Source organism: Vipera ursinii, assembly GCF_947247035.1.
Source record: "Vipera ursinii genome assembly, chromosome: 4".
Taxonomy (NCBI): Eukaryota; Metazoa; Chordata; class Lepidosauria; order Squamata; family Viperidae; genus Vipera; species Vipera ursinii.
This window is the reverse complement of record NC_139514.1, coordinates 50,459,112-50,486,718: the sequence shown is the minus strand read 5'-3', so window position 1 is coordinate 50,486,718 and position 27,607 is coordinate 50,459,112. Positions and strand designations below refer to the sequence as shown.

The 27,607-nt window shown below is 42.9% G+C and overlaps 1 protein-coding gene across 1 annotated transcript in view; it reads right to left on the bottom strand.

Moving 5' to 3' along the window:
- The window catches only part of HUNK (hormonally up-regulated Neu-associated kinase), a 62,110-nt gene extending 36,306 nt beyond the window's left edge, over window positions 1–25,804 (bottom strand). The window contains exons 1-2 of the mRNA XM_083361822.1: window positions 25,146–25,804; window positions 898–1,190 (exon numbers count right to left, since the gene is read on the bottom strand). Coding sequence (XP_083217948.1) covers window positions 898–1,190; window positions 25,146–25,418 — 566 coding nt within the window. The 5' untranslated portion in view covers window positions 25,419–25,804. The remainder of the gene's footprint in view (window positions 1–897; window positions 1,191–25,145) is intronic.
- Between the last annotated feature and the right edge of the window lie 1,803 nt (window positions 25,805–27,607).

The window sequence follows — 27,607 nt, the reverse complement described above, 5'->3', positions numbered from 1 at the left end:
AACCATTTTCATTATGGCTTGCTCTGATGAATAATTCAACTCACTGCACCATAGCTGTGAAATATTAATCCTGACCCTTCTACCTCCAGAAGACTGTGGAAATGAGGTGAAGTTATCTATTAGGCAGTTACAGCCTTCAACGGATAGCTTGTAGACTGAAGTTTCATTTCAGAGACATTGGGAAAATGGGAGCTTTTTTCTATTCAGACACAACATAGTGGGAAAGAACCAACCCAGAACTAAGGAGAAATTTCCTGACAAAACAATTAATCAGTGGAATGACTTGCTTCCAGAAGTTGTGATTGCTCCAACACTGGTGATTTTTTAAAAAGAGATTGGACAACCATTTGTCTGAAATGGTATAGACTAGAGTTTCCTGCTTGAGAAGAGGGTTGGACTAGAAGACCTCCAAGATCCCTTCCACCTCTGTTATTTTGTTATTCTGTGGGACCTTGCTGAGAAAAAAAAGAAATCTGCAAATCTTATTGCAATTATTTTCCCCATTTCTAGAATTACTTTTTAAAAATAACAAACCCTCAGATGAGTATAAGGCATTCCAGATTAGGTAAACCAGATTAAAAAGAAAAAGAATAAAATTTTCTGTGGCAAAAGAAAAAAAAATCTGATTTATACAATAATGTATTTTTCTTTATAAATTTCCTCATCTCATTGAATTTTACCATAGTCACCAATAATAGGAGGTGAAGGAGATAGGGAGAGGTTAAAAAATAGCTATGCTGGGTTGGAATTCTGAGAATTGCAATCCCAACAGATATGGAGGACATCAGCATGTGGAAGGCTAATAACAAGTGGGGAAAAAATTCTTTTTACCATGGATACGGATGGTAATAGGTTTGCATTATTCCAAAAATATGAAACAGGTAATGTTCACCTTACCTGTGAACAACCCCTGCCCGATGTAGATGCTCAACTGCTAATATAAGCTGTCTGATATATTTGCGTGCTTCATGTTCTTCCAACCTCTTCTTCTCATAGATTTTGTGCATTAAGTTGCCTCCTGGGCATAGTTCCATGACAAGGTAGTAACTATTTTCAGTTTCCAAGATATCCAGCAGTTGAGCAATGTTAGGATGACGAATCATTTGCTGGATCTGGCCTTCCCGTCTCAGGTTCTTGGTCACATAGGTGTCCTTTTTGGCTCTTTTTTTATCAATAACCTTCACTGCCACCTAGTAAGAAACAAAAAATTGACATTTTTAAAAAACTTTTAACTTATGGCATTTTCTTCATTTACAATAGAAAAATTCACTTGAAAACGTCATATTTAAATGTATTTTTAATTCTAATGTCCATCCCATCCTCACATTATAAAATTAAACCTCTATGACAAAAGCACAAGTTTTTAAATGAGTCGTTTTGTGTATTTCTAAATACAATCTCCATTTTCTTTTTTCCTTCTTGGAAATTATCCAGAGTTGTATTCAAGTATTACATGAGGGATCCATTTATACAAACTTATAGTAATTTGTTTAGACAAAAATAAATCGGTTTACGGAAAATATGCTTGCATATGTATACCAGAAATGGCCATCATTTATGTATTATTTAGAAATGATATTATTAGATAAATATGCCTGGGAAGCAGCTAATTATATTATAATAAATGGTAATTCCAACAGGCAAGCACCTGCCACATAACACTCCAGACTTAGATAAGTATAGATAAGAAAGGTAAAAAAAGTGGATAATGGATGTTGCACTTCCTGGAGACAGGAGAAGATAAGATAAGGTAAGGTAAGATAAGTAAGAGAAAGAACTGGAGAAAATAAGAAAATAGAAAGATTTGCAAATAGAAAGACTAACACAAAAATACTGCTTAGATATATACATACAGCATATTTCACCAATACATTAGAACATCCCAGGTTTTTGAGAAGAACTTGATGCATATGAAGGTCAACACCAGCTAAAGAACTGACAGCTATGACTTTACAGTGTTGTGAACAGATAACAGCAATCGGCACTGAGAAAGTCACCATCAGACAATTACAAAAAGCAGCTTTATTTGGAACAGTAGTACCTTTAACTCCATCAAACAACACCTGCCTAACTCAGTTTGCTGGGAAGGACTCAACAAGAGGATAAAAATGCCAAATCCAGTCTAAACTGAATGCAATGAAATTTCACTTTAATGTATGCCGATTAGTGTACATTCAAAGTGACAATAAACTTATTATTCTATTATTCTAAACATTATGCAACCAACCATAATATTCATAATTGTTACATGATTATGTGTGAGAGTCTGTTTGGTGTAACAGCTAAGGCACCCAGGCTAGAAACTGGGAGATAGTGAGTTCTAGTCCTGCCTTAAGCACAAAAACAGATGGGTGACCTTAGGTTAGTCATTTTCTCTCAGCCCAAGAAAGGAAGCAATGCAAACCACTTCTGAAAAGTCTTGCTAAAAAAACTGCAAGGACTAATCAAAGCAGTCTCCAAGAATTGGCATGACTGAAGGAGAAAATATGTATATTATTATATGTATAATACGTACCACAAGCAAGAACATACCAGGATTCTCACTGCTACTCTTTGGACAAAGGCACTATCTGAAGCCTCTTCAAAACTCATATCAGCTTATTGTAGAGCTGCAATAAACTAATATAGCATTGCTAAGACCTCTATCATTATGGCCAGCTTGAATAAGAATGGCACAATTGACATACCAGATTATTGAGCGTAAACGAACACGCTGCTGCTGCAGCCACCACTTAAGTATCCAGGTTCAAAGTAGAATAAGAAGCACTCCAAAGCATAAACCTTCTTGGAATAAACTAGTGATAAAGCAACAGGACAGAGGACAGAAATTAATTTATCTTTAACTTCAATAGCAGTAATCTTATTTACGATAAATGAGACCTGGCATGAGGCCCATTACTATCTTTATATAAATTGCTTCAACCAGCGACTAGCATTCTGATTATTTCCTTTCTAAGAAAGAAGTTGCCAAAATAATGAAAGTAATAAAATTAACCTACATCAGAAAGTAATTCTGGTAAACTACTTCTGAGATAAAATATAAGTTGCTAATGTCGGTGCAGTTTGACCTTATCTTCCAACCAGTGTCCTAAGGTTTGGAATGAATGATGGATCTCTGCAGATCAAGAGTGAAAAATTGTGCGTGGATTAGATGGGGGAGCGGGAGGGGGGAGAACATTACAGAGAGAAAGGCAATGAGCTGGTCCTCCGCCAAGACCTAAAGAACAGAGCAATACAATATTGCAATCAGCTTCACTTTCAATCAAAAGATCAAAGTAATGTTCTGTGAGGGAGATGGGCAGCTATAAAATTTTGATAAAAATAAATGCAGATAAAAGATCTTTAACAATGTAATTGTACAACATGCGTATGTTGAATATTGTTTCCACAAGCTAATTTTTGTGATTTTACAAATGGTTTGAAGGAAAATCAGAACTTCTATGCATGTATTAAACAGAAGACGGATTCAGGTAACTAATTATATTAAAACTCAAGAGAGCTATTTAAACATGCAGTAGCTCTATCACAGAAAAAAGAGTTTAAAGCAGTTCCACGTGGTTATTTATCATGTAAATCCATCCTGCCTTAACCAAGTAACTGGCCTTGCATATGCTTTTGAAGTTGAGCATTATACATTTAAGAAGAAATGTATTGCTGAAACCAATTTGATTTATGCATCCTGGAAAGCTGTGCCTTGTTGGCAGAAGGTGGAAGTAAAGTTGTAGGAAGAACCAGAAAGAATACAGGAAGAAAAACATATTATTTGAAAAGATTTGTGAATCATTTCATCCCAAAACTTAATAGTCTCAACTTTATTAAATGATTTAGATGCAAATTTTAAAAAATTACCCTCTCTTAACTTGGTCTCCTCCAGACCCCAAATTCTAAACGCTAAAGTCTCCTAAACAATTGGAAGCAATCTGGGACCCCAGGTTGAGAGAGATGTTTTACAGATGGTGGGCAGATATGATCGTTTATAGCTGAATATCTATCAAACAGCAGATCATCTTATTTGCATTAAATAAAGTTTTTAAAATTATTTTAAGTAAAAGGTGATGTTGGCAATATTTTCTAAGAAACATGTTTAAATCACATTCAACAATTTCTTTTAACCAGAAACATGGCATGTTGTTCACTGAATATTGTAGTCTTGGAAAATTCTGATTTTTCTGTTTCATTTTTCACAACTAGTTCAGCTACATATAATTTTTATGTGGCATAGCCTATGTTCAGGTAATTAAGCTCTCAAATTATATGCTGTAAATACTGTAACTTATTTTTAAAGAGGGAAGGTCATCTTAGTTTGTTTATGAATATGGTAACAGAAATTGTTGATTGTTTTTGTCTACTGTTCTTTTACAGGATTGTCTTACATTAAGGATCTATGTTTCTTTCAATTAAATACATCACTTTCCCTTCATTTTTCCCTTTACTTTAAACAGAGGACAATCCTTTGAATTAAAATGGCTACTGTGAGGTACACAAGAAATGTACATGTTGTAATTTTCCATTTCTGTTAAAGGAATAGGCATACAGAGGCACTTAGCGAAGATACATTTAGGAAAGGAGATATAATAAGCTGAAGGAATAGAGAAGAATTATATACTGACTTAAAGGATACTTTTAGAATAGTGCACACTACTGTAGAATAACATATAGCTTATGAATTCATTTTATATAGGCTTATTCCTTATAAAAACTGCTTAGTATTTTAAAATATAACTAAAAACCAAAGTGCAGCCATGTTTAACTGAAGCATGAACTCCGTTACACACATAGCTTCTAGATGCAAATCAGGCATTCTTATAGAAAAACAAGGGAAAAAATAAATCTTTTATAATTGCAATTATCCAATTTGGTAACAGTTCACCTTGTAGATAAGGCTATACCAAGAGTCAGCAGGAGGTTACAAATCATGTCATAGAAAAGGGAGTGAAGATAAGACAGGAACAAAAGGGGCATTTGATCTGATAATTGGAACTCTGGTAATTGTAATGGTTGCTAGGCATTCAGAAAGCATGTGACCAGGTGGGCCTATCAACTGGGCTCACTTTGGAAGGATGTGGTGTGATGTACGGGACAGGGTATAAAAACCTACGCAAAAACTGATTCAAGTGTGGACTCTGGGATTTGCCATTACCAAGAGTTCCGCCGCTTTTGCAAAATCTTTAATAAAACTTGTTTTGTTTTCCAACATCTTGGAGCTGAATTTTTATTCTTCATACTACCAAATATTATTAAGTATCTCAGTTGTAAGGAAAGTCAAAGCAAATGTGTTTCAGTAAGGTTAGTTCTGCATGTAGGTTTGTTTTTCCCTCTGTAAGTTTTATAAATGGCACAAGGATGGTTTTCTAGATGTCCAACTTAACATCTTTCATGGAGTAGATCTTTCAAACATGTGGTTGTGTCTTATTAATATTTTGACCATAACTATCAACTGCTATGTATACATAATGGTTCTTTCTTCTGTATCAAAAGATAGAAATTAAAAGTACCACTTTTGTTAGTAAGGAGGAATGCATACAGCTAATTAATTTTCCTCACCATTTGTAATAAAGTTCAGCAGCAATAGCACTTAGATTTATATACCGCTTCACAGTGCTTTACAGCCCTCTCTAAGCAGTTTACAGAGTCAGCCTATTGCCCCAGACAATCTGGCTCCTCATTTTACTGACCTCGGAAGCATGAAAGGCTGAGTCAACCTTGAGCTGCTTAGAATTGAACTCCTGGAATGAGCAGTGAGTTAGCCTGTAGTACTGCATTCTAACCACTGCACCACCACAGTTCTTCAAATGGGTAGATGAAAGCAATCCTGAAGTAAAAGAGCTTGTCTTATTTAGTTTAGTTTATTTTTTATTTATTTTTATTTTAATTCCATTTATATCCCGCCCTTCTCCGAAGACTCAGGGCGGCTTACAAGCTTAGCAGTAGCCTTCATTCTATGTATATGCCTGCTTATTAGGGCTTTCACATACACCCCAAGTGGCATTATTACAAAGTCAGCTTAATTGCCCCCAACAATCTGGGTCCTCATTTTACCTACCTCGGAAGGATGGAAGGCTGAGTCAACCTTGAGCCTGGTGGGATGCGAACCTGCACTAATTGCAGGCAGCTGGTGTTACTTAAGGAGGCATTAGCCCACTGCTCCACCAAGGCTCTTGTTCCTTATGCTGTCGGAACTGCCTTTTCCTTATATTCATTATGCCTAAATTATTTTCAGTTCCAATAAAAAATTCAAGTCATGGTGTTTGTAAAATAGTTTGTTGGTGGGAAACAAAACACTGGTTTCTGTAATTACACTGAGAAAAAGACTTTAAAAAGGAAGCACATGTTTGTTCACTGCAAATTACACTGACGTACAAATTATTGGAAGTAGATCATTTTACAAAACGTTCTGTGCGTCTAAAAGTTTATTCAGAACTTTTCCTGAAAAAGTCTTGATCTTCTTGTTAAAATATATTTTAATACACATCAATAAAAACAAGTGACTTTTACAAATATTACAACACGTTATATCCCGGGATAGTTTGAAGCTGGAGGATTACAAAACACTAGCTTGCCATTGTGACAGAAGCAGTGAGTACAATATTGCAGCCGCAGATTGAAATTCAAGTGTGGAAAGTATTTATGGGGGAAATGCTTTAATGTCACTCTAAGTATGGAATAGCACGAAACATAACAGAATCTCTCCATGGTATGAAGAAAACTAGTGACTTTTCCAGAAACTTTTTTCTGAAGAATGGTGCCAAAACATGTCTTATTAATGCTGAGCTCCAAACCTGTAAGTCTAAAAAACCCACAAGCGTCTTTAATCATTGGAACTATCACAAGTAATGCAATGAAAGGAAGAGAACCATAATCCATAGGAAAAAGCAGATGGCACGAATGTAGTCTGCATCTGGAAGACAGTTATTGCTTTCCACCTTGTTGAAAGTAGACTTTTAAAAAAGCAACATAAACTATTATTGGTTTGTGCTTAAATTGTAAGCCGCCCTGAGTCTTCGGAGAAAGGCGGGATATAAATGGGATTAAAATAAATAAAATAATAAATATTATTCATATCACTATCTGTTTCATCCTTGGGAGTACTTCAACCCTGGCTAGATTAAACAAGACTACTGAAATATGACTGATAGGGAGCTAAATGGATATGCAGATCGCCCTTGACTTGTTCAGTGTCTGTTTAACTTATGACAGTTCTAAACTAATTGGGGTTACAACTGGTTCTCAGAGTTCTAGTCATCCCAGCACTCCCGTGGTCACATGATCACATTCTGGACAAATGGCAGCTGGATTTATATATAAATTTTATTTATTCAATTTATATGCCGCCCATCTCCCCAACGAGGCGGCTTTGGGCTCGCCCTTATGATTGGTTGCAGTGCCCCAAGATCATGCAATTGTCATTTGCCACCTTCCCTACCAGCTTCCCCAGAAAGTCAATGGGGAATCTGGCAAGGAAAGTTGCAAGTTGCTGGAATAAGGCGTACCCACCTGCACACCCTCCTCCAGCCCCTGTAGAAAGCCATGAAGTGTGGTAAATATACTCGGTCTGTACAAATCTTCCAAGAAAAAACAGATGATTACTTAACAAAGATGGTACAGAACTTATTCAAAGTATTCAATCTTTTAAAATTCTTTTGTATGCATTACCTCATGCTCTGCTAAAGGTAAAGGTTCCCCCGCACATGCGTGCTAGTCGTTTCCGACTCTAGGGGCCGGTGCTCATCTCCGTTTCAAAGCCAAAGAGCCAGCGCTTGTCCGAGGACGTCTCCGTGGTCATGTGGCCGGCATGACTAGACGCCAAAGGCGCACGGAGCGCTGTTACCTTCCCACCGTAGTGGTCCCTATTTTTCTACTTGCATTTTTACGTGCTTTCGAACTGCTAGGTTGGCAGAAGCTGGGACAAGTAACAGGCGCTCACTCTGCTACGCGGCACTCGGGATTCAACCCGCCAAACTGCCGACCTTCTGATCGACAAGCTCAGCATCCTAACCCACTGAGCCACTGCGTCAAAGCTTAATTCTTATTCTTTTTTGTACATCTATACTACACTCTTGAAACATTACATCTATCACAAGTTTAACACAAAATATTTTACAAAATAAAATAAGTTATTTCACAGCTATTCCACTTCCTTCCACCCCACATTGGCTGAAAGGTTCTGTCTTTCTCATATTTAACAAGATGGCGGACGTGCTTGACTGAGCTCCGCGAGCTCCAGTTACTAGGCGTCCCTTGGAGCCCCTCAGGAGCCTTTAGGCTCTCTGGGATGGGGATTGGGGGTTTATAGTTATAGGCACTGGGGCAGTTAGGAGGTTGACGAAACTGGCAGTGATCCGTTTGAACTCCTACTTGTCGACCTGTCTGTCTGCTGGCCCTGCTCTTTTCCATCCGTCGCCTTTTCCACCCGTTCGCCTTTTGCTGCTTGCCTTCTGCTGCTTGCCTTCTTCGGACCGTCTTCAGCTGTTCGTGGCCGACTCCGGCATTCCCTGCTGTTCCGGACCGTCTTGGGCTGCCTCGGCGTTCTCGGGCTGTTCCCAGTTGGCGAGGAGGACGCCTGTGGGTTCGTTCTGGCGTCGGTGACGTGGGCGTCGGCCTCGGCGCTGGCGTCGGCGGTTTCTCGGGTCGCGCTCGGCGACGGCGTTTCCTGCTTCCCCGGGCCATTTCGGGCCGCCTTCGACGTTCTCGGGCTGCCTTCGGTCGGCGAGGGAGACGCCTGTGGGTCCGGTTTGGCGGCGGCGATGGCGGCGACGGCGTTGGTGGCGGCGGTCCTTTGGGCCGCACTCGGCGGCGGTGATGACCCGCATCCGGTAACGACAGCGACAGCAGCAGTGGTGTGTTTTGGCCGTTTTCAGCGACCAGCACCAAGCGGTGACATTTCCGGGGCCTTCTGGCCCGAGCGGCAACATCTGGTCTGTTTTCGGGCCGCTTCGGCGGCACCGGCGCTTTCGGGCCTATTCGGGCCATTTGCGGAGGCCGGTGGTTGGCTGCGCTGTTTTCTGGGCTTTTGGCCCCTCTCGCCGGCGGTGGCGTTTCCATCTTGCCCCAGGCCGCATCAGGCTGCTTTTGGTGACGTCGTCGTCCTCGGGCCGTTTCGGCGGCGGAGAGGGCGACTGCGAGTTATCCCAGCGGCGATGATGTTTTCTGTGCTGCCTCGGACCGCTTGTGTCGGCGACGGCGACTTCGGGCCGTTTCAGCGGCGGAGAAGACGACCACGGGTTACTTCAATGGAGCAACGGCGACAGGTGGTCCTTGCACCGCTTTTGGACCGTTTCAGCGGCGGTGATGACGCTTTCAGACCACCTTTACTATCTTGGCCTGCCTACCCTTCTGCCTTGAACACATACATCTACTAACTCTCTGCCTACCCCCCCTCTCCCCTTTGGATTTGGTCGGTTCTGGGTACCAGCCACGGTGGGAGAGTGGCTTGGTTTTACATCTGCAGCCCCATAGAGGTGGGAGCTCTATGGGGCATGCCTACCCAGAGTATATCTTGGACCACCCCCAGGAACAGAGTTGCAACCCGCCGTGAGAGGGCGGGGGGTGGCCTGTTTACCGGGGCACCCAACTGAGTGACAGTGCAGTTGGGTGTGGATCCAGATATTTCTTTTCCCGGCCTTCGATCCTCCTATGGACATGACCACCTTTGGGACTGCCTATCCTGGACTTGTTGGACCAATATGCGACAATACACCTGCACGGACTTGCTCGCCCTCAGGGGTGCCCCCCTCTACTGGGTGCGACCCGCCTCTTTAAATACTCTTAACCTCGATGAAGGGCCCGAGCCCTGGGACCCTGAGAGATGGCTGGGCAGGGGCAGGGGCCGTCAACGCAAATTTAATAGGAGGCCCCTGATTACTTTTTTATCGAAATGTTTTATGGGGTTGGGGAGAGGGGCGGGAGATGGGGGTTGTCTGGCTATGGGGGGTTGCCAATCAACCATGGCTCAGGCCAGACTTGGGTCTGACCGCGCGGGGGGAGAACGGGGTGTGGTTGTCTCCGGGGCTCATGAGCGGGTCGTGGGATTACCAATTCCCACAATGGGGAATGGCAGCAGGTGGATAGACAGGGGGCCGTATCGTTACCAGGAGGGCCGTCTCCGCTATTTGCAAGCGGTGAGGCGCTCCGACCCTCTGCTTCTTCCCCGAGGTTCCGGGAGCGAGGATGTGCAGCCTCCTGAGCTCCGGCTGGTGTACCTGAATGCCAGGTCCATGGTTAACAAAGCTCCCCTCGTTAGGGATTTAGTTGAGGGTGAGCATGCGGACCTGGCTTGCATCACGGAGACTTGGTTGGCCCCAGAGGGTGGGGTCCCTTTGGTTGACCTTTGCCCACCAGGCTTCCGGGTGCTACACCGGCCACGAGCTCAAGGTAGGGGTGGGGGTGTGGCGGTGATCATTAGGGAGATCTTATGTCCGCGGGAGACCACCGTTCTTCAGATAGTCGGGTGTGAGTCTCTCTTTGTGAGATTTGGTTCTGGGGCGCAGTTGGGCTTGCTGCTGGTGTACATTTCACCTAGTCGCACAGCGGCAGCCCTGCCCGAGCTGCTCGATATCCTCTAGGGGTTGGTGGTTGAGTTCCCCAAACTTATAGTTTTGGGAGACTTCAATCTACCATCCCTGGGAGGCTCATCTGAGCTAGCTTGGGAGTTCATGGCTTCCATGACGGCCATGGACCTGACGCAAGTAATTTCTGAACCAACTCATGAGGGAGGCCACACCCTTGACCTGATTTTTTTATCTGGACGGTGGTTGGATGATCTTGGTGGGGGCTCTCCATTTATTATGCCCCTGTCATGGACCGATCATCATCTCCTGCGGATGGTCTTCCATCTTGCCACCCCCCGCCGTGGGGGTACGGAGCCAATTAGATGGTACCGCCCCAGACGCTTAATGGATCCTGATAGATTCCAAGCGGCGCTGGGGTCCCCACCTGCCTCCATTGCTCACAACTTGGCGGATGCCTTAGTGGAAGCCTGGGAAAGGGCAGCCACTGAGGCACTTGACCGGGTTGTACCCTTGCGGCCCCTGACCCGGTGCAGATCCCAGCGAGCTCCATGGTTCTCCGCGGAGTTCCGGGAGATGAAGCGTTGGAAACGGGGCCTAGAGAGCTGCTGGAGGTTCAGCCGATCTGAATCCGACCGGTTGCGGTTAAGAACCTACATTAGGTCTTATCTCGCAGCGATGAGGGCGGCGAGGTGTAATTACTTCTCTACCCTCATCGCGTCCGCAGATAATCGCCCGGCCGCCCTGTTTAGGGTGACTCGCTCCCTTCTTAATCAGGAGGTGAGGGAGGATCCCTTGCAGGGTCGTGCCAAGGAATTTAGTCAACATCTGTCGGATAAAATCGCTCAGATTCGGACCGGTTTGGACTCCAGCTGGGCAGAGTCTGGTGATCAGGACACGGGCGGTCCTGTCAATGTTATCTGGGAGGAGTTTGATTCTGTGACCCCTGATGAAGTGGACAGGATTATGGAGAGGCTGAGCTCCACCACATGTTTATTGGATCCGTGCCCTTCTTGGCTGGTTTATGCAGCTAGGGAGAGGACACGAGGCTGGCTCCAGGCGGTTATATCTGCTTCTTTGAGTGAGGGTTATTTCCCCACCGTCTTGAAGGAGGCGGTGGTGAGACCTCTCCTCAAGAAGCCTGCCTTGGACCCAGCTGTATTGAACAACTTTCGTCCAGTCTCCAACCTTCGCTTTCTTGCGAAAGTTGTTGAGAGTGTGGTGGCGCATCAGCTCCCTCTGGTCCTGGATGAAGTGGATTATCTGGACCCTTACCAATCGGGTTTCAGGCCCGGGTACAGCACGGAGATGGCATTGGTCGCTCTGGTGAATGATCTCTGGAGGGCTCGGGATAGGGGATATTCCTCTGTCCTAGTCCTATTAGACCTCTCGGCGGCTTTCGATACCATCGACCATGGTATCCTGCTGCGGCGTCTCAGGGGATTGGGAGTGGGAGGCACAGTTTTTCAGTGGTTCTCCTCCTATCTCCTGGGACGCTCGCAGTCAGTGTTGGCAGGGGGGCAGAGGTCGACCCCTAGGACTCTCGCTTGTGGAGTTCCTCAGGGATCGATCCTCTCGCCTCTCCTGTTCAACATCTACATGAAACCGCTGGGTGAGATCATTCGTGGTTTTGGAGTTGGGTATCATCAATATGCCGATGATACCCAACTTTTCATTTCGACCCCAAACCACCCCAGTGATGCCCTCGCTGTGATGTCCCGTTGCCTGGAGGCGGTTCGGGTCTGGATGGGGAGGAACAGACTTCAACTCAACCCTGACAAGACTGAGTGGCTGTACATTCCGGCATCCCGGGACATTCAAAATGTTCCATCGCTTTCTATGGGGGGTGAGCTTTTACCCCCTGTGGATAGGGCTCGCAACTTGGGAGTCCTCCTAGATTCACGACTTACTCTGGAAGATCATATAGTGGCCGTGACTAGGGGGGCTTTTGCCCAGGTTCGCCTGGTGCGCCAGTTGCGGCCCTATCAGGACCGGGATGCCCTGTGTACGGTCACTCATGCGCTCGTGACCTCTCGCCTAGACTATTGTAATGTTCTCTACATGGGGCTTCCCTTGAAGACTACTCGGAGGCTCCAACTGGTACAGAATGCGGCCGTGAGAGTTGTCTTGGGAGTTTCCCGGTACTCCCATGTTACACCTTTGCTCCGCGAGCTACATTGGTTACCAGTTGTCTTCCGGGTAAGGTTCAAGGTCTTGGCTATGATCTTTAAGTCCTTACATGGCATGGGTCCGGGATACCTCGAGGACCACCTGCTGCCGGCGTCAACTCCCCTCCACCCTGTGCGTGCCCACAGAGAGGGCCTCCTCAGGGTGCCTCCGGTCAGGGAATGTCGACTGGTGGCCCCCAGGGGGAGGGCCTTCTCAGTGGGTGCTCCGGCATTATGGAACCAACTGCTGGTTGAGCTCCGGACGGCATCGGACCTTCGATCCTTCCGTCGCGGGTTGAAGACCCATTTATTTGAATTAGCTGGTCTGGCCTGATAGGGGTATATGGGTTTTTTAATTGGTTTTTATTATTTTATCATTGTTGTATTTTAATTGGGCATTGGTTTAATTTTCTTTTAATTTTTGTACTGCTATTTATATATGCCCTGTGAACCGCCCTGAGTCCCTTAGGGAGAAGGGCGGTATAGAAATCTCAATAAAATAAAATAAAATAAATAAATAAAACACTCAAGTTTTCAGCCAATCATATTTCATTACTGGGAAGAGTAATAAAAATTAGCAGCTGATGAATAGGCCTCTGTATATTTCATTTCCCATTCAACAGCAATGTGACAGAAACTACTAAACACAGAGTGAATGGGCAGGCAGGATGGAAAAATATTTATGTACTTATTCTTCAGAATTATACCTTCCTACGTACTGTGGTTACATGTAGAGTTAAGAAGCAGAGAATTGTTTTAAATACACCAAAGGTTTATAAGAACTTTGCTTATGATGAGAACTACAGAACTGCTGGATAAGTTGAACCCAAAATTAAGAATGTTCTGCTTCAGTAGAAACCTCCTCCTTAAAAAAAAAAAGTAGAACAAGTGTGCTACTGTTTCCAATGCACAATGGTTGAGCATGCAGATGTTGCTCTTTAAGTCTTTATTGCATATTCAGAAAATTAGGGGTGTATTTTTTTTTCTTACACCAAGTAGCTGTAAGCTTTGAATTAATAAGTAACTTTTCATTTTAATGGATCTAAAGGAAAGAGAAAATACATAGATTCTGAGTTAGACATTTCATTTTCAATTTAAGGGAAGAAACATTCATATTTGAGCCTATCTGAATTACAGAATGGATTTCTGACTTATATGAAAATAAATGCCTCTTTCCTCATCTGAAGGAACAAATTTACCTGGTGACCAGACTGCCCATCAGCATTAAGCAAGGTCTGGAGCAAATGTTCTGACTTTCTTTTTTAATGATACGTAAAATCTGCAAACACAATAACATTGACTAACAAGTAGTTCTGTATAGAAAGCTACAAAAATGTGGGAGAAATAAGGAAGCAAAGATGCAATATAATCTTTTACAGAATTACTCATTTAAACTAGGAAATTTCTATTTAAAATCTATATTATGACTAATGTTTAAACAAAGTTATATTGCAGTCTGTTTGATTCTGGGCTAGAAGGATATAGAAAACAGGCTTCTTTATCTTCTTCAACAAATTATAGCTTAGCACAAACATGTACCAGTCCAACATTTTTGTTTGGTGTAATTATCCTCAGTAAGTTTAGGATAGTGTACTTATTGAGCAAGAGAAAAAAGTTACATGAAATAGGGATACCAGATTTCCATTTATATATTTCATATCTATATACTTCTAAAACTCTTACGTCTGCTTGATTATTGAGCAAAATGATGCATCACAGGGCAATAATTTTTGAATCAATATATCTCATGTGGACTAACTCACAGAATGCATCCAAAATCCAAGATCCATGACTCTATGGAACTGAAATTTGGCAAAGTTGTGGCCACTTTAGTGCTGCCACACTGAACTGCGGTCACATGACTGCCATTCCCAAAACTCCCTGCCAGTTTCCTGCAATGAAAAAAATCAATGGGGAAGCCTGCAGGAGGTAAAATTTGTTCCCACTCCAACTGCTTTTCTGCCCACCAGTGATTATTCTGTTTCTGTTTAGGTAACAAAATATCTCTGAAGCAATGACCCAATCCCAGCATGAGTTGTCTAGTACAGGGCTTTTCAACCTTTTCACCCCTTGTACCACTTTTAGGATATGGCAACATCCGAGTACCACCAGTCGCCTAGCAAGGTGTCAAAAACCTGATGACCAAAAAAAAAAAGAAAAAGGAAAAGGAAAAAAGTGATGAAGTACAGGTAGTCCTCAACTTACAACAGTTCGCTTAGTGACTGTTCGAAGTTACAATGGTACTGAAAAAAGTGCCCACCAAGCCACAGCTGAGCAAGACACCTGCCTGCCTGCCCAGCGGCACTCTTCCTCCTGTCTGAGGTTTTCATTGTTGTGAGCATTTCTGTTGAGGATTGGCAGCTGGAGTGGGGTGGGGTGGGTGTTTGGTTTTTATTTTCCCCCTCTGTTGGGTGGTTGCACAAGGTTTTGGTCACTTCACATGACCCTGGGACTGTGACCGTCATAAATATGAATCAGTTGCCAAACATCTGAATGTAAATCACAAGACCCTGGGGATGCTACAATATTCCAGCTGATTGGCACTTCTTCTGGGCTCAGCAGAAGCGCTGGGATGAGCGCCGAGCTCCAGCTGGAGCCTGGCGCTGATCCTGGCACTTCCACTGAACCCTGACAGCCCTGCAGCTCCAGCCATCTCTCGCTCAGGCTTGTGCGGTGCTGCCACCGGTTCAGCTCATTCCCCTCCCGTGCTACCACTTTTCTAGGATGGTCGTGTACCACCTGCCAGGTGCCAATGTACCACAGGTGGTACCCGTACCACTGGTTGAAAAGCCCTGGTCTAGTATATAAATAAAGCTTCTCCATTTCTGAGTTGTTTGGAAGAAAACAACTGTTTGCTGTTTTGCAAACCACAGTTCTTTTAACCAGTAGAGGGTTTACTAAGAAAAAAAGTACAAAATTCGAAGTCTCATACTGATCTGAAGCAATTTATAGTACAGTCATTATTTCTGAATGGGGACCTAACAGGAAATTTAGATCCAATTTATGCTGGCTAATGAAGAGATTATCAGTAAATATGGTAATCTATTGCAGCTGTCCCCAACCTTTCTGGTGGGGCGGGGAAGGTTGTGTGCACATGTGCACAGCTCCATTTGCACAAATGGGAGGTAGATATGCCTGATGCTCTAAAAAATGGAGCTTCATGTGCTGGTGAGCACGGGTGCCCACTGCTTGTGCAATTGAACTTGCATGTGTGCCTGCTGCTCACAGATGTGGAACTGTGCGTGCGCATGCACTCACCCGCCACTTATGTGGCCCAGTTCTAGACTGCGGCATGGGAGTTGGGGACCCCTCATCTATCGCAACTACCTTAACTTGGTTACACTTATATTGTCATAGAAACACGCCACTCATTAAATAAAACATATTATAAATACCTCTGAAATGACAAATGTAGAAGAATGTAGTAGCAGATGTGATAAATATTACATTTAGGCAATCTTTTTACCATGGCAACTTCAAGCAAGTAAGAAAAGCATAAATTCATTTTCCTGCATATGTAATCTTACATTTCCCTATGTAAATGTAAATAATTGTTAATCTTTTACTTAATCCTATTCTTGGATCAACCATACAATTTAGCTAAAATAATTTATAGTAATGAAATATATGAAGTCCACTGAAACACATACATACATGATAATTCTACATCTGCAAAGAAGATCGGAAACTGCATTATTCTTTGTATACCACATTTATAAATAACCAAAGATAAAAGCAAGACATTAATGCTCGAAAGAAATAAACTTGTTTAGGGTAGTATGCAGTTTTTAAAAAGTTTATGGAAGATGATCAGCCACCAACAAATCCAAAAAGATGTACTACTCAGCTGTTTTTAGAACGCTGTTATTTCTTTCATTATGAATTTGTGGAAGATTAACAAGAATTTACAGCTTTCAGCAATGCTTGCTCTTCCTACATAAGCCACCCCTGCATTTCCAAGATTCTACAATACACAGCGTAGCAGCTGTTTGCATTAAAAAAATAATAATATAAAAAAGACCTTTCTATAAAAAGATCCTTCTAATATTAGCTATTCTGTGTTTATAGTATAACCTGGTTATCTTTAGCAGTTATAAGGGAATGTATTTCAAAATCTGATTTGATACCAAAAAGCAAATAATTCATTTTTTAAAAAAAATGCAGTAGCCTTAATGAAATGTATCCTTCAATAGCTGAAATTAAAGAATTCAAAGTGTTGGCTGAAATGTATAATTCTTTAATCACAGGATCCAATTCTACAAATAGTAAGTAATTCTAGCCATTTTGTCATGCAACAATGGTATTTTTTCACTGTCATTCCATTACTAGATTAGGTGGAATACTAATTTTATAAGTACCAATGTAAAAAAAATCAGACTAACAGCTGGGACTGACCAACCTGCTTTTCTTGACGTGCATTATATATGCAACTGATATAAAAAGGGGAAGGGCTTTGATTATATATTCATAGCCACCGTCTTGATTTTTAAATACTCCTGGGAAGGAATTTTTTTAAAAAATTAACACTATTTTAAAATAGCAAAATCCATTAAAGAAACTTTTCACATTAGTCAAAGAAAGCAATGATATATTTGACAAAATTAAAGAAATATGAAATTGGTTTTAGAAAAAGCTAGTCATGCAGTTGGAAAAGATTAAAAAACTAGATGATTTTAATTAAATTTTTATTTATAATTGCTAAATTGAAATGCCATTAATCTTATACTTTAAGAATGATTACCATAAAGATAAATGAAGGATTTGGTATACTTAGGAACACAAATTAAAATGTGAACAGAATTTAGGAAAGTACAATCTGAATTTCACAGTCACATTGATTTACAATTAACCATTAATCCATACACAATCCAAAACAAAGATGCTGAACACTCATTGAGAAATGCCATCCAGTCTACTTTGGATTAGCTAACAGTTTTGAAAAGCCCAATTGGACCTAATTTGATTTTTCTCAGATTCTAAAGTAGGATCAACACCTACGTTTTATTATTTTCAGTCCATGAAATACAGGGGAAAAAATTATGTAAAATTGCTTGGAACAAATTTATCAGACTGGCTGGCCCAGGATAACTCTCTAAAAACAGAAGGTAGCAAAACTAGACTTCGTTGGAGAACCTGCAAAAGAAAATGGGCCAGACATAGACAAGAGCTGTAGAGAAGAAAAATTCCAGGAAAAAAAAAATCCCCCAATCAATGCCTATGAGAGAGGCAGTTTCAAATATTGCCAACTGTTCCATTCTGAGCCTCCCTTTCTTCTCCTCCCCAGTTGAGTATCTAGAGCGGGCCTATTATAGAAGCTATAAGTTTTATAAGATTTCTCCAGCTTGTTATTCTTTCCAATCCAGTGTAATATTGGAAAGAAATTGTGTAAAGCGGCTTTGGACTCAACAATCTGTTAGCAGGATACCTCTCTGAAAATAAGAGAGCAGGATTAAAGTTGGTTTAGGACAGACATGTCAAACACAAGGCCCGGGGGCCAGATCCGGCCCGCAAAGTGGGTTCATGCGGCCCGCAAAGCCATCCTGGAAACAGTGAGGGAACGGCCCCCACTGCCTTGGCCCTGGCCCAGAGACCCTCCTCCTGCCAGTGACCCTCAGATCTGTCCCACTCCTGCCCAGACCCCCATAGGCACCTTTGATGCGAACGATGTAGAGCTGGCCATGCCCACCCAGTAGGCCATATGCACTCTAGCCACACCCACCCAGTAGGCCACACCCACCCTGGCCATACCCACCCGGCCCCCTGAGGGCAACCGCAATGCTGATGCGGCCCTCAATGAAATTGAGTTTGACACCCCTGGTTTAGGACCTGGGTGTCAAACTCGTGACGTCACCGGCAATGGGGTGGGCGCAGTTTTGGCGTGATGCTTCCGGATCACGGGCCGGCAGTTTGACACGCCTGGTCTAGGAGAAGATGGCAAAAGAAATATGAATTGAAAATTGATCCCATCAAGCTGCTACCTGTACAGAAAAAAACCCAGGAACAAAAATTTCCTCAGTGATCCCCTATGGGAGAGACAGTGGTGAGCACCTGGAGCACTGATGACAATTTGATTCTAAGCCCTGCTTGGTCATGGACTACAGAGAGAAATGCTCGCCAGGCATTCTGACCTTCTCAGAGCACACAGAGGGGTAATGGTGATGGGGAATAGAAGAATAGAATGATATGAATGCAAGATGAGGAGAAAAGAAATACATATGTATTATGTGTTATTTCAATACGCAAAAGAGCATACAGATTCTTTCCACGGCAACTACTGAAGCTAGAATTGTGGAAAAAAATCAAGAAGCCATTCTCTACGTACTTTCCCCAATCTGTTAGCAGCTACGTAATAATAATTCAAAGATTTGGTTCCATTCACTGTGTCTCTGTATTGGCAGAAACTAAAATGTCTTATCAGATGCATCAAAAGGAAAAGATTCAAGATACAGGGGTTGACAGTGAAAAAGTTTACAAACCTAGTCCTCAGTTAATCATCTCAAATATAATTAGGGCAACCACATTAGGGTTACAAAAATGCAACCTCCGAATCTCTTTGCTGATGTCCAGGTTTTTGCAGCCCAGTTCTGATCACCCTAGCATAATTTCTTTTGCCCAGTTACAAGTCCCTGAGAAATTCAGAAAAAAAAATGAAGAGTGGTGCTGAATTGGACAGCTTATCCTGGTCCCAACATATTCTGTACATGCTAAGTTTCGATGCTTGCATAAGTGAAGCACGACGTAATTAGGATTACCAGATCAGGCTGCACAAATCTGAGCAACCATTGAGTGGCATACTTTCCACAAGGGTAGCACCAAGTTCTAACATAGCCTTCTATTTCCATATCATGCTCTAAAGATTTTTTCCTAACAACTGGAACATCTTTTAAATTAATGTCTTAAACCAGACACAAGGCCCGGGGGCCAGATCCGGCCTGCAAAGTGGTTTCATGTGGCCCGCGAAGCCATCCTGGAAACAGTGAGGGAACGTTCCCCACTGCCTTGGCCCTGGCCCAGAGACCCTCCTTCTGTCAGAGACCCCCAGATCTGTCCCACTCCTGCCCAGGCCCCCATAGGCACCCTTCATGCGAATGTTGTAGAGCTGGCCACGCCCACCCAGTAGGCCACACCCACTCTAGCCATGCCCATCCAGTAGGCCACGCCCACCCTGGCCATACCTACCCGGCCCCTTGAGGGCAACCACAATGCTGATGCGGCCCTCAATGAAATTGAGTTTGACACCCCTGGCTTAAACTGATAAGAACCCACAGGTAACACTGTAGCACAAGTGTTAAATATTTATAACCTTAATATTTTTCAATTATATTTTTATTCCTTTCTAATGCCTAAGACATTGCATTCATTTGTTTAATTTACTTTTTACAATTTTCTTGGTAACAAGTGTTATGATCTAACATTTGGAAGCAGAAAACCAACATGGTGGATGAATGAGAGATCTATCTAATCAGTAGATAACCCAAAATTAAGTGAAATAGCAAATACCTCAGAAGTCAATAGATAAAATCAAAATGATCTTGCAATAACAATTGATAGGAACCAAGCATAAGCTAGCAGTATGATGTGGAAATACAATTACAGTTTCAAAACAAGTATTGTTATCAAATAATGTATAGAAATCAGCCCACTTTATCCTGTTTCAATTTCAGTTGTTTATTGTATCATAGACCAGCAGAGTCCTCTGTGAACATGAATGTGTGTATGTTGTGTGTATTTCTATTTTAGTAGATGATAAAAAGCTTTAAGACAGAATCAAAATACATATATAAAACAACCTAACATCTGTGAGATTCATAATGCAGCCTACATTTAATTATAATGTAAGCACTAAAATTATATTAAATATGGTAACATCTAAAATTACAACAAGGTGGTAATGTCTAAAATATAAATAATATAGTTACACAGAGTGAATTGCAGAAGATTAGTCCATCAGGGTCCAATGGATCTTCCATGCTGCTGCACAAGACTTAGCTATATGAGCTGTAGCAAAAAATAATTTATTTATGACAAGCATCTGGGCATAGGCTGAATCTGGGCAACCAGAATATCTAATTAGAGGTAGGAATCTACCGCTAGTATTTTCCCTAGATCTGCTTGCCACTCTGTATCTTCTGTCCCTTGCTTCAGGGTTTGTTTTGCCTGATCTTATTCTGCTCGACAACTGAAGAAGGAGTAGTCTACATTTAAAAGATTAGATTCAAAAGCCTTGACCCATGTGGACTGAAAATTGTCCTTAAAAATTAATGATAGAAATTAAGCTTCAAAACTGTATAGAATCATACTCGGCTCAACTTTTATCACTCCTATCTCCAGTTGCATTTGAGACCCAGAGAAGTATCTGGAGAGCTGCTGTAATTAATTTAGACTGTATTCTCTTCCAAGGAGGTAAAACAAGAAGCAGGAGGGCCAACCAGAGTCCCATGGAGAGACTGGGCTAGTAGCTTAGTCCAAAAATATTTAAATATGGCTAGAACATAATATCCTCCCTTTGGATCATAAAAGCTTGAGGATTGCATTGGAAGATCTTTCTCCAGTAGCAGCAGCATATACACAGTGGGCTTTCCTTGATCCAGTGGCATGCATGACTATCCTAAATACTTAAAGCAAGTCACTTGTTCTATTTCACTGTCATTAATGCTCCAGAGATGGAGCTTCGGTCTTTTGGCAAAAGCCATACTTTTGGTTTTCTGATTTATCATTGTTGCAGTACAGATCAAAGTTCTCAGAGCTCTTTTAAGACATACTGGTGTTCTGGAAAGAATTATACCCTAATTCTTTGCTGCAATCCCTGGTTTGGCAGGATGGAAGTTGTTTAGACATCTCACATACCATTGATATAAACTTTGAAAAGTGGGGAGATAGAGATGAATGTGCTTAGCCCATCGAAAATAAGAGAAAAGATGATGAACATCTCAAAGCAGCTCATGTAGAAGAGCAAGACTAGCTTGCTATGATACTCAAGTAACAGATGTGGAATAATGTATAAATTACACAAAAGCAAAATTCCAACAGAACATTAGGAAAAAAACTTTCTTACTGCAAGATCAATCAATGGTATGCTTTCCTTCACTGGATCTATTCAAGCAGCCATTTGCTGAAGATCCTTTACTCTGAATTCTTGCACTGAGCAGAGAACTCAATGCCCAAATGATCCCTTCCAACTCTAAAATCTTATGCACAGTTAGTTTAGATTAAGCTCCATTGAGCACATGGTGTTTTTAGAAAATATGCACAGGCTCATGTTTCTTTAGAGCAATTGTAGGAAATACAGTATCCACCAAGTAACTATTTTTCTTTGTTAAATAGAAAATAGAAAACTAAATCAGATTCTGCACATTTACTGTGGTACATGTGACTTAATTTGTACACTAACACTGCCTTCTAGAATCATCAAACCATTGTTGTGCCAAAATACATGCAGACTTTTCATTACTTCAGGAATATATTAGAGCTATGCCACCCTGATTTAAGGTTTCAGTGTTCCAGACTACTACTTTAAGAGCTTAAAACTAATTACTCAGTATAACAGGCAGAGGACAGATATAGTATAATCAAAGTATCTGGCCCCCACAAATTACCAATGGATTTCAAAACTATGTCTAAAGCATTGTGATAACCTGATTGGATGTAAAGTGGCCTTGCCCACTTTTTTCCAGACATAGACTAGAAGTATGTAAAGCCTGAACTTAATATGTCATTGATTATGGCCTAAATATTAATTCAAAGAAACTAGATTAATCCTGAAAAATTATTAACAATGAAATGTTAGATAGGTGCTTGGCTTTAAAAAATAAAGTCCTCTTCAAATTAACCTAACAAGAAAATTACTTGCTACTGACTTTTTCAACTTCCCTGTTAGCCTAATTCCAGAACTATAAGGAAGATCAGGAAGTTGAAAATCATGCAGAATAAGGCAATAGTAATCCAATTCCAGATTATTGTCAAGAAAACTACACCAAATAAGGCATAACAGTTATTTGGTACTATAGTTATTACTTTTCCAACAATAGGTAACAAAAATAACTTACAAAATGTTTTACAGTTTCTATCACCAAATCACTTATCTCAGTTGTCTGGAACAGTCCTACTCTTTATGAAGAGTTTCCTCAGTAACTTCATTTACACAGTAATCTGTATATTTAACAAGCTCAAAAAGTTACAAAACTACAAGTGAGTCTCCAATAGACAAAAGGCAAAGAACAAACGGTTTCAGATTATTAAATATATTTTATTATATTGAAGTTCAGACTTAAGGTGACTTATTGTAGTGATCTAGAACATGAAGAGGTGGGTATACTCAGATGAATGGCTCCTTACACTAACAATCAAAATACACTATGTAACTATTCTGACTTTTTTTTTCCTGGTAATAAAAATTAAAAGAATGGGAAAACTTCAAAGCAATTACAAATGAGCAATTTTGCCCTGCAAAATTATGAGTATGGGGCAGAAAGGCAGCAAAATAAAAGCTTCTCTGGGACCACCCTAATTAATTCTATTGCAATAAACTAGAGTCCTCAAACTAGATATTCTGGAAATGCATTGAACAATAATCCAATCAACAAGAACAGCAGTTATGCATGTTGTCTTCCAATAAATTTCAAAGAAACAAGTTGAGGAAGGCTGTAATAGCCTATCACAACTTTGATTATTCCATGTTTTTTTATCACTGAACACCAGTAAATTCACGAAGTCTTAACTATTATGTACGCAGGCCTAGAATTATATCTCTTGTGTCTTGTATGGTTTTGGGTGCTTCCAGACAAGATTTTTTTCCCATAATTTAAACTGCTTAATTTGCCAGGTTTTGGGGAGGGGTGGACAAGAGATGACTGGAGAAGCATCAGAAGACAGGATGGGTACCTATTCTTTGGGACCAGTGGAAGATATCTGGAGGCATCCTTTGTCTTCTGTTCCCTAATATTGACATATCACTCCCTCTTTCCATCCTTGCTTCATTTAAAATGTTTCAGATGATGTTTACAAGTCAGGCTTTGATTTGCATCCACCCTGCCTCAAACAGAGAACTCCTAAGCGTCCACGGAGAAATTAGAAGGGCTTCAACAGAGAAGGCTTCTAGCTCTGCCAATTCAAATACATTGTAGACTTTTTTTTTAATAAAAAAATAATAATTAATCAAAGAAAGAAAAATAAACAAGTAGCGGAGAAACACGGGAGGGTTACAAAGAAAAGATTATGACATCTGGACCTTCTGTAAAATATTGGGAACAATGCAAGGATTGTGTGGAAACATAGCCTTCCACTTGTAACCATTCCTGTTCACACGGCTTCCTTTGACCTTTTTTTTTCTTTCTTTCTTTCTCTTCCCTCAAAGGGGCTTTTCCCATGGAATGGCATCACCGATACTACAAACCAGGGGTCTTCAAACTTGGCCCTTTTATGACTTGTGGACTTCAACTCTCAGCTTTGCTGGCTGAGGAATTCTGGGAGTTGAAGTCCACAAGTCATAAAAGGGCCAAGTTTGAAGACCCCTGCTACAAACCAACGACCACTGCGCAGCAACAACTCTTCTTTCTTGAACTGGGGGTCTGAAGCTGGAAAACATCGGGTGAGCCCTAACTGCATCAACTGCCGATTGCCCCGAAGCCTTGTTTAAGGAGCAACGAGGCAGAATAGCCGGCTGGTGCAAGTTATCTTTCGACTGGAAGCGCCAGACGCCCTTCGTTCCGTCTGGAAGCCCCTGGACAATTGTGAAGTGGGGGGAAAAAACAAAAAAACGGGAACGTCTGGGGCAGGGGTAGGCAACCTCGGCTCTTTTATGACTCATGGACTTCAACTCCCAGAATTCCTGAGCCAGCCAAGCTGGCTCAGGAATTCTGGGAGTTGAAGTCCATGAGTCATAAAAGAGCCGAGGTTGCCTACCCCTGGTCTGGGGAGAGAGAGAGAAAGCAGCGAACAGCGGCCCTTGCAGGCGGATTAGGAAGCGGAGCTTGGGCAGCGGCGTCGGGGTGGGAAGGAGCGGCTGAAAGCGACTCGCTAGAGGGGGCTTAGGAAAACGGGCCTTTTCACGGGCTACTTGGAAGAGAGAGGAAAAAAGACCCAACTCAGTCCGTGGAAAGGGCGGCGCTTACAAAAGGCTCGGAGCCGGGCGATGCCTTAACTCAGAGGTCTTCAAACTCGGCCCTTTTATGACTTGTGGACTTCAACTCCCAGAATTCCTCAGCCAGCGTGCCTGGCTGAGGAATTCTGGGAGTTGAAGTCCACAAGTCATAAAAGGGCCGAGTTTGAAGACCCCTGCCTTAACTAGACGGCGGCCCCGTCCTCTCCCCGAACGGGAGTAGGAGAAGCGGCCGCGCTAGAGGCTCATAATGTCTGCGTTGAGACGGGGGGGGGGTCGCCGCCTGATAAAGAAAGGCTGCCCGGGGTTCTTTGGCGGGAAATTGCCCAGGCGAAGAAGAAACGGAAAGCGTCGCCCCGGTTTTAAGAAGCTTACCTTTTCTCCGGTCACAACGTGCAACCCTTCTCGCACTTTGGCGAAGGAGCCTTCTCCCAACTTCCGGCCGATCAGGTAGCTGCCCACCCGTTTGGTGTGCTGGAATTCTCGGATGCGCTCCCGGGAAGCCGAAGCGTTGACCCAGGCGGCCAAGAAGGTCCCTTCCGGACTGAGGGGAGGCGTGGTGGGTTCGTCGCCGCCGCCGCCGCCGCCGCCGCCGAAGCTCGCCGCCGTGGGCTCACTCAAAAGCCCGTCGCCAGCAGCTGCCGGCATCCTGATCTCGCTGCAATCGCCGCGTCCCGGAGCAAAAAGCACGCGCCTCCTCCCCTTGGCCCCTTCCCGCAACTTGCACTCCTCGGCTAAACGGCGGCGGCGGCGGCGGCGAGGAACTCCTCCGCAAAGCCGCCGCTCTCCGCCGCTGTTGCTGCCGCCGCCGCCGCTTCAAGCCTGCAGCACCCGCTCGCCAATATGATCGGCACCTGGGAGTCCACGTGGGGAGTTGAACGACGGACCGGAGCGCTTCGCTTCTTATAAGTCAAAAACGAACTAAGGGTCCGGGGGGGGGGTCGAGGGAGCGAGAAATCGGTTTCTCCGGGCGGCCACAGGCTGGCTTTGTCGAGGTTCCAGGGCGACCGCCGAGCTCCGGGCTCGGCACAGCTACAACGCCGAGGCTTTCTCCTCCTCCTCCTCCTCCTCACGTTGAAGAGGGAAGCCGAGCCAGCTCCCGCAGATCAATTGTCTCCAGCCTCCTTGGAAGCCGGTTGGCTGCCGCTTCCTCATTGGATCTGTCCATCACTTGTCCCCTCCCTCTCGCATCGTGCCTGGCTAGCTAGCTGCCTCTCTCTCTCTCTCTCTCTCTCTCTTTCTCTCTCTCTCTCTCTCTCTCTCTCTCTCTCTCTCTCTCTCTCTCTCTCTCTCCTGGCGCCGCTCTTGGGGCTCCTTTCCCCTCCAGCTGGCGAGGGAGGGAGGGAGGGGGGAATGGGGAGCGAGGACTTCATTCAGGCTGGATTTGCCCTAATGTAACCCGATCGATCGATCGATCGGTTAGGGACAGACGCAGGAAAAGAAATAACGTGAAAATCGACGACGACCGAGATCTTGAAGTTCGGGTGACTCTTGCCCGTTATTCCCTGCCGTCCTTCCCCCCCCCCCCCACACCACTCCTCCCCCATTTCGCTTTATTTAGTGCATTTTGTCTCCGGTGCTAAAGCCAAGCCACATCACGAGGAAGCTCGTTTCTAGAGAACGTTAACACGAGTTACCTTAAATGCACGAAGATGCTGCGTGTTTCTATTATTAGGACACGCGAGCCGTCTCCTAGGCTCTTTGCATGTGTCTCTTGCCTGAGCAAAGCGTTTATTTTTCTCAAGATCTTTTGACAATGTTGACACCGACAATGTTGTTACGCTGCTTTCCCCCCCACCCCTTTTTTTGCACCTTTTGTGCTCAAAAGCACTTCGTTTTCACTGTTTTTTTTTCTGCCGGTGAAATGAGCTTGTTAGCTCAGATCGTGACAGCTCTGCCAATACAAGTATAATGCTTCCTACCTCCCTTTTCTGTGGATAAAGATTTGAAGCTGAAATGGCAGTTTCCCCTAGCAGCTGAAAGAAAAGCTCCACCTTTTCCTGTACATTATTTTGATTTGGAGCACTTGTCTCCGTTATCAACATCTTGTTTTATCTTAAACCTAGTTTAATAACTTCCTAATATAGCAACTATAGCGTTCTAGAGTACTCTGTTTGATCATACTTCTATACAAATAAAAATGGAGACTCTGAATAAATGCAGAACTCTCAGAACAATTTAATATCAGACAAAAAAATACAGAACATCTGTGGATCCAACAAATCTGCCTCCAGTTCAGTTATCATAAAGACTGAATCAAAAACATTACGGTTGCCACATAAAGATTGCTCCAAATACTTTCACATGTGGTAACTCTGTTATGAGGGCTTGTAAACATTTTTTTTCAGCATGAGCCAAACCAGAAAAAGGGGGGGCCTTTTGGGAGTTAGCAAGTGTAGAAATGTGAAAAGGCTATCATATGGTCTTTGATAAAGTAACTAGAATAAGGAAATTAGTCAGCTGAAAAGAAAGAGTGATTATCTATATTTCAATTGGGAGTCCATTCTAGGCATTGAACCATTCAAGATTGTTCAGTACTGACTGGTCAAAGAATGTATAACTACTATATTTTTTCTTCTGTTCCAATAGTTGGCCATCCTTTTCATGGCCTTGGAAAGCTGCCAAACTATCTGTTCTTTGCCAGATTCCTGTTTTGCTCCACCTCTTTGTCCATTGGCCTATTCCCTCTCTCTCTCTCTCATTGTGCTCCTGTCACTCCCCTCCTTCTACCAGGACTGCTTAAGAACATTAGGCCCATTTATCAATTCCTATTTGGGGGGGGGGGGCTGGACCTACTGAGATCTACAGATTCAACCTTTGGGCAAAACTTCCTGTTT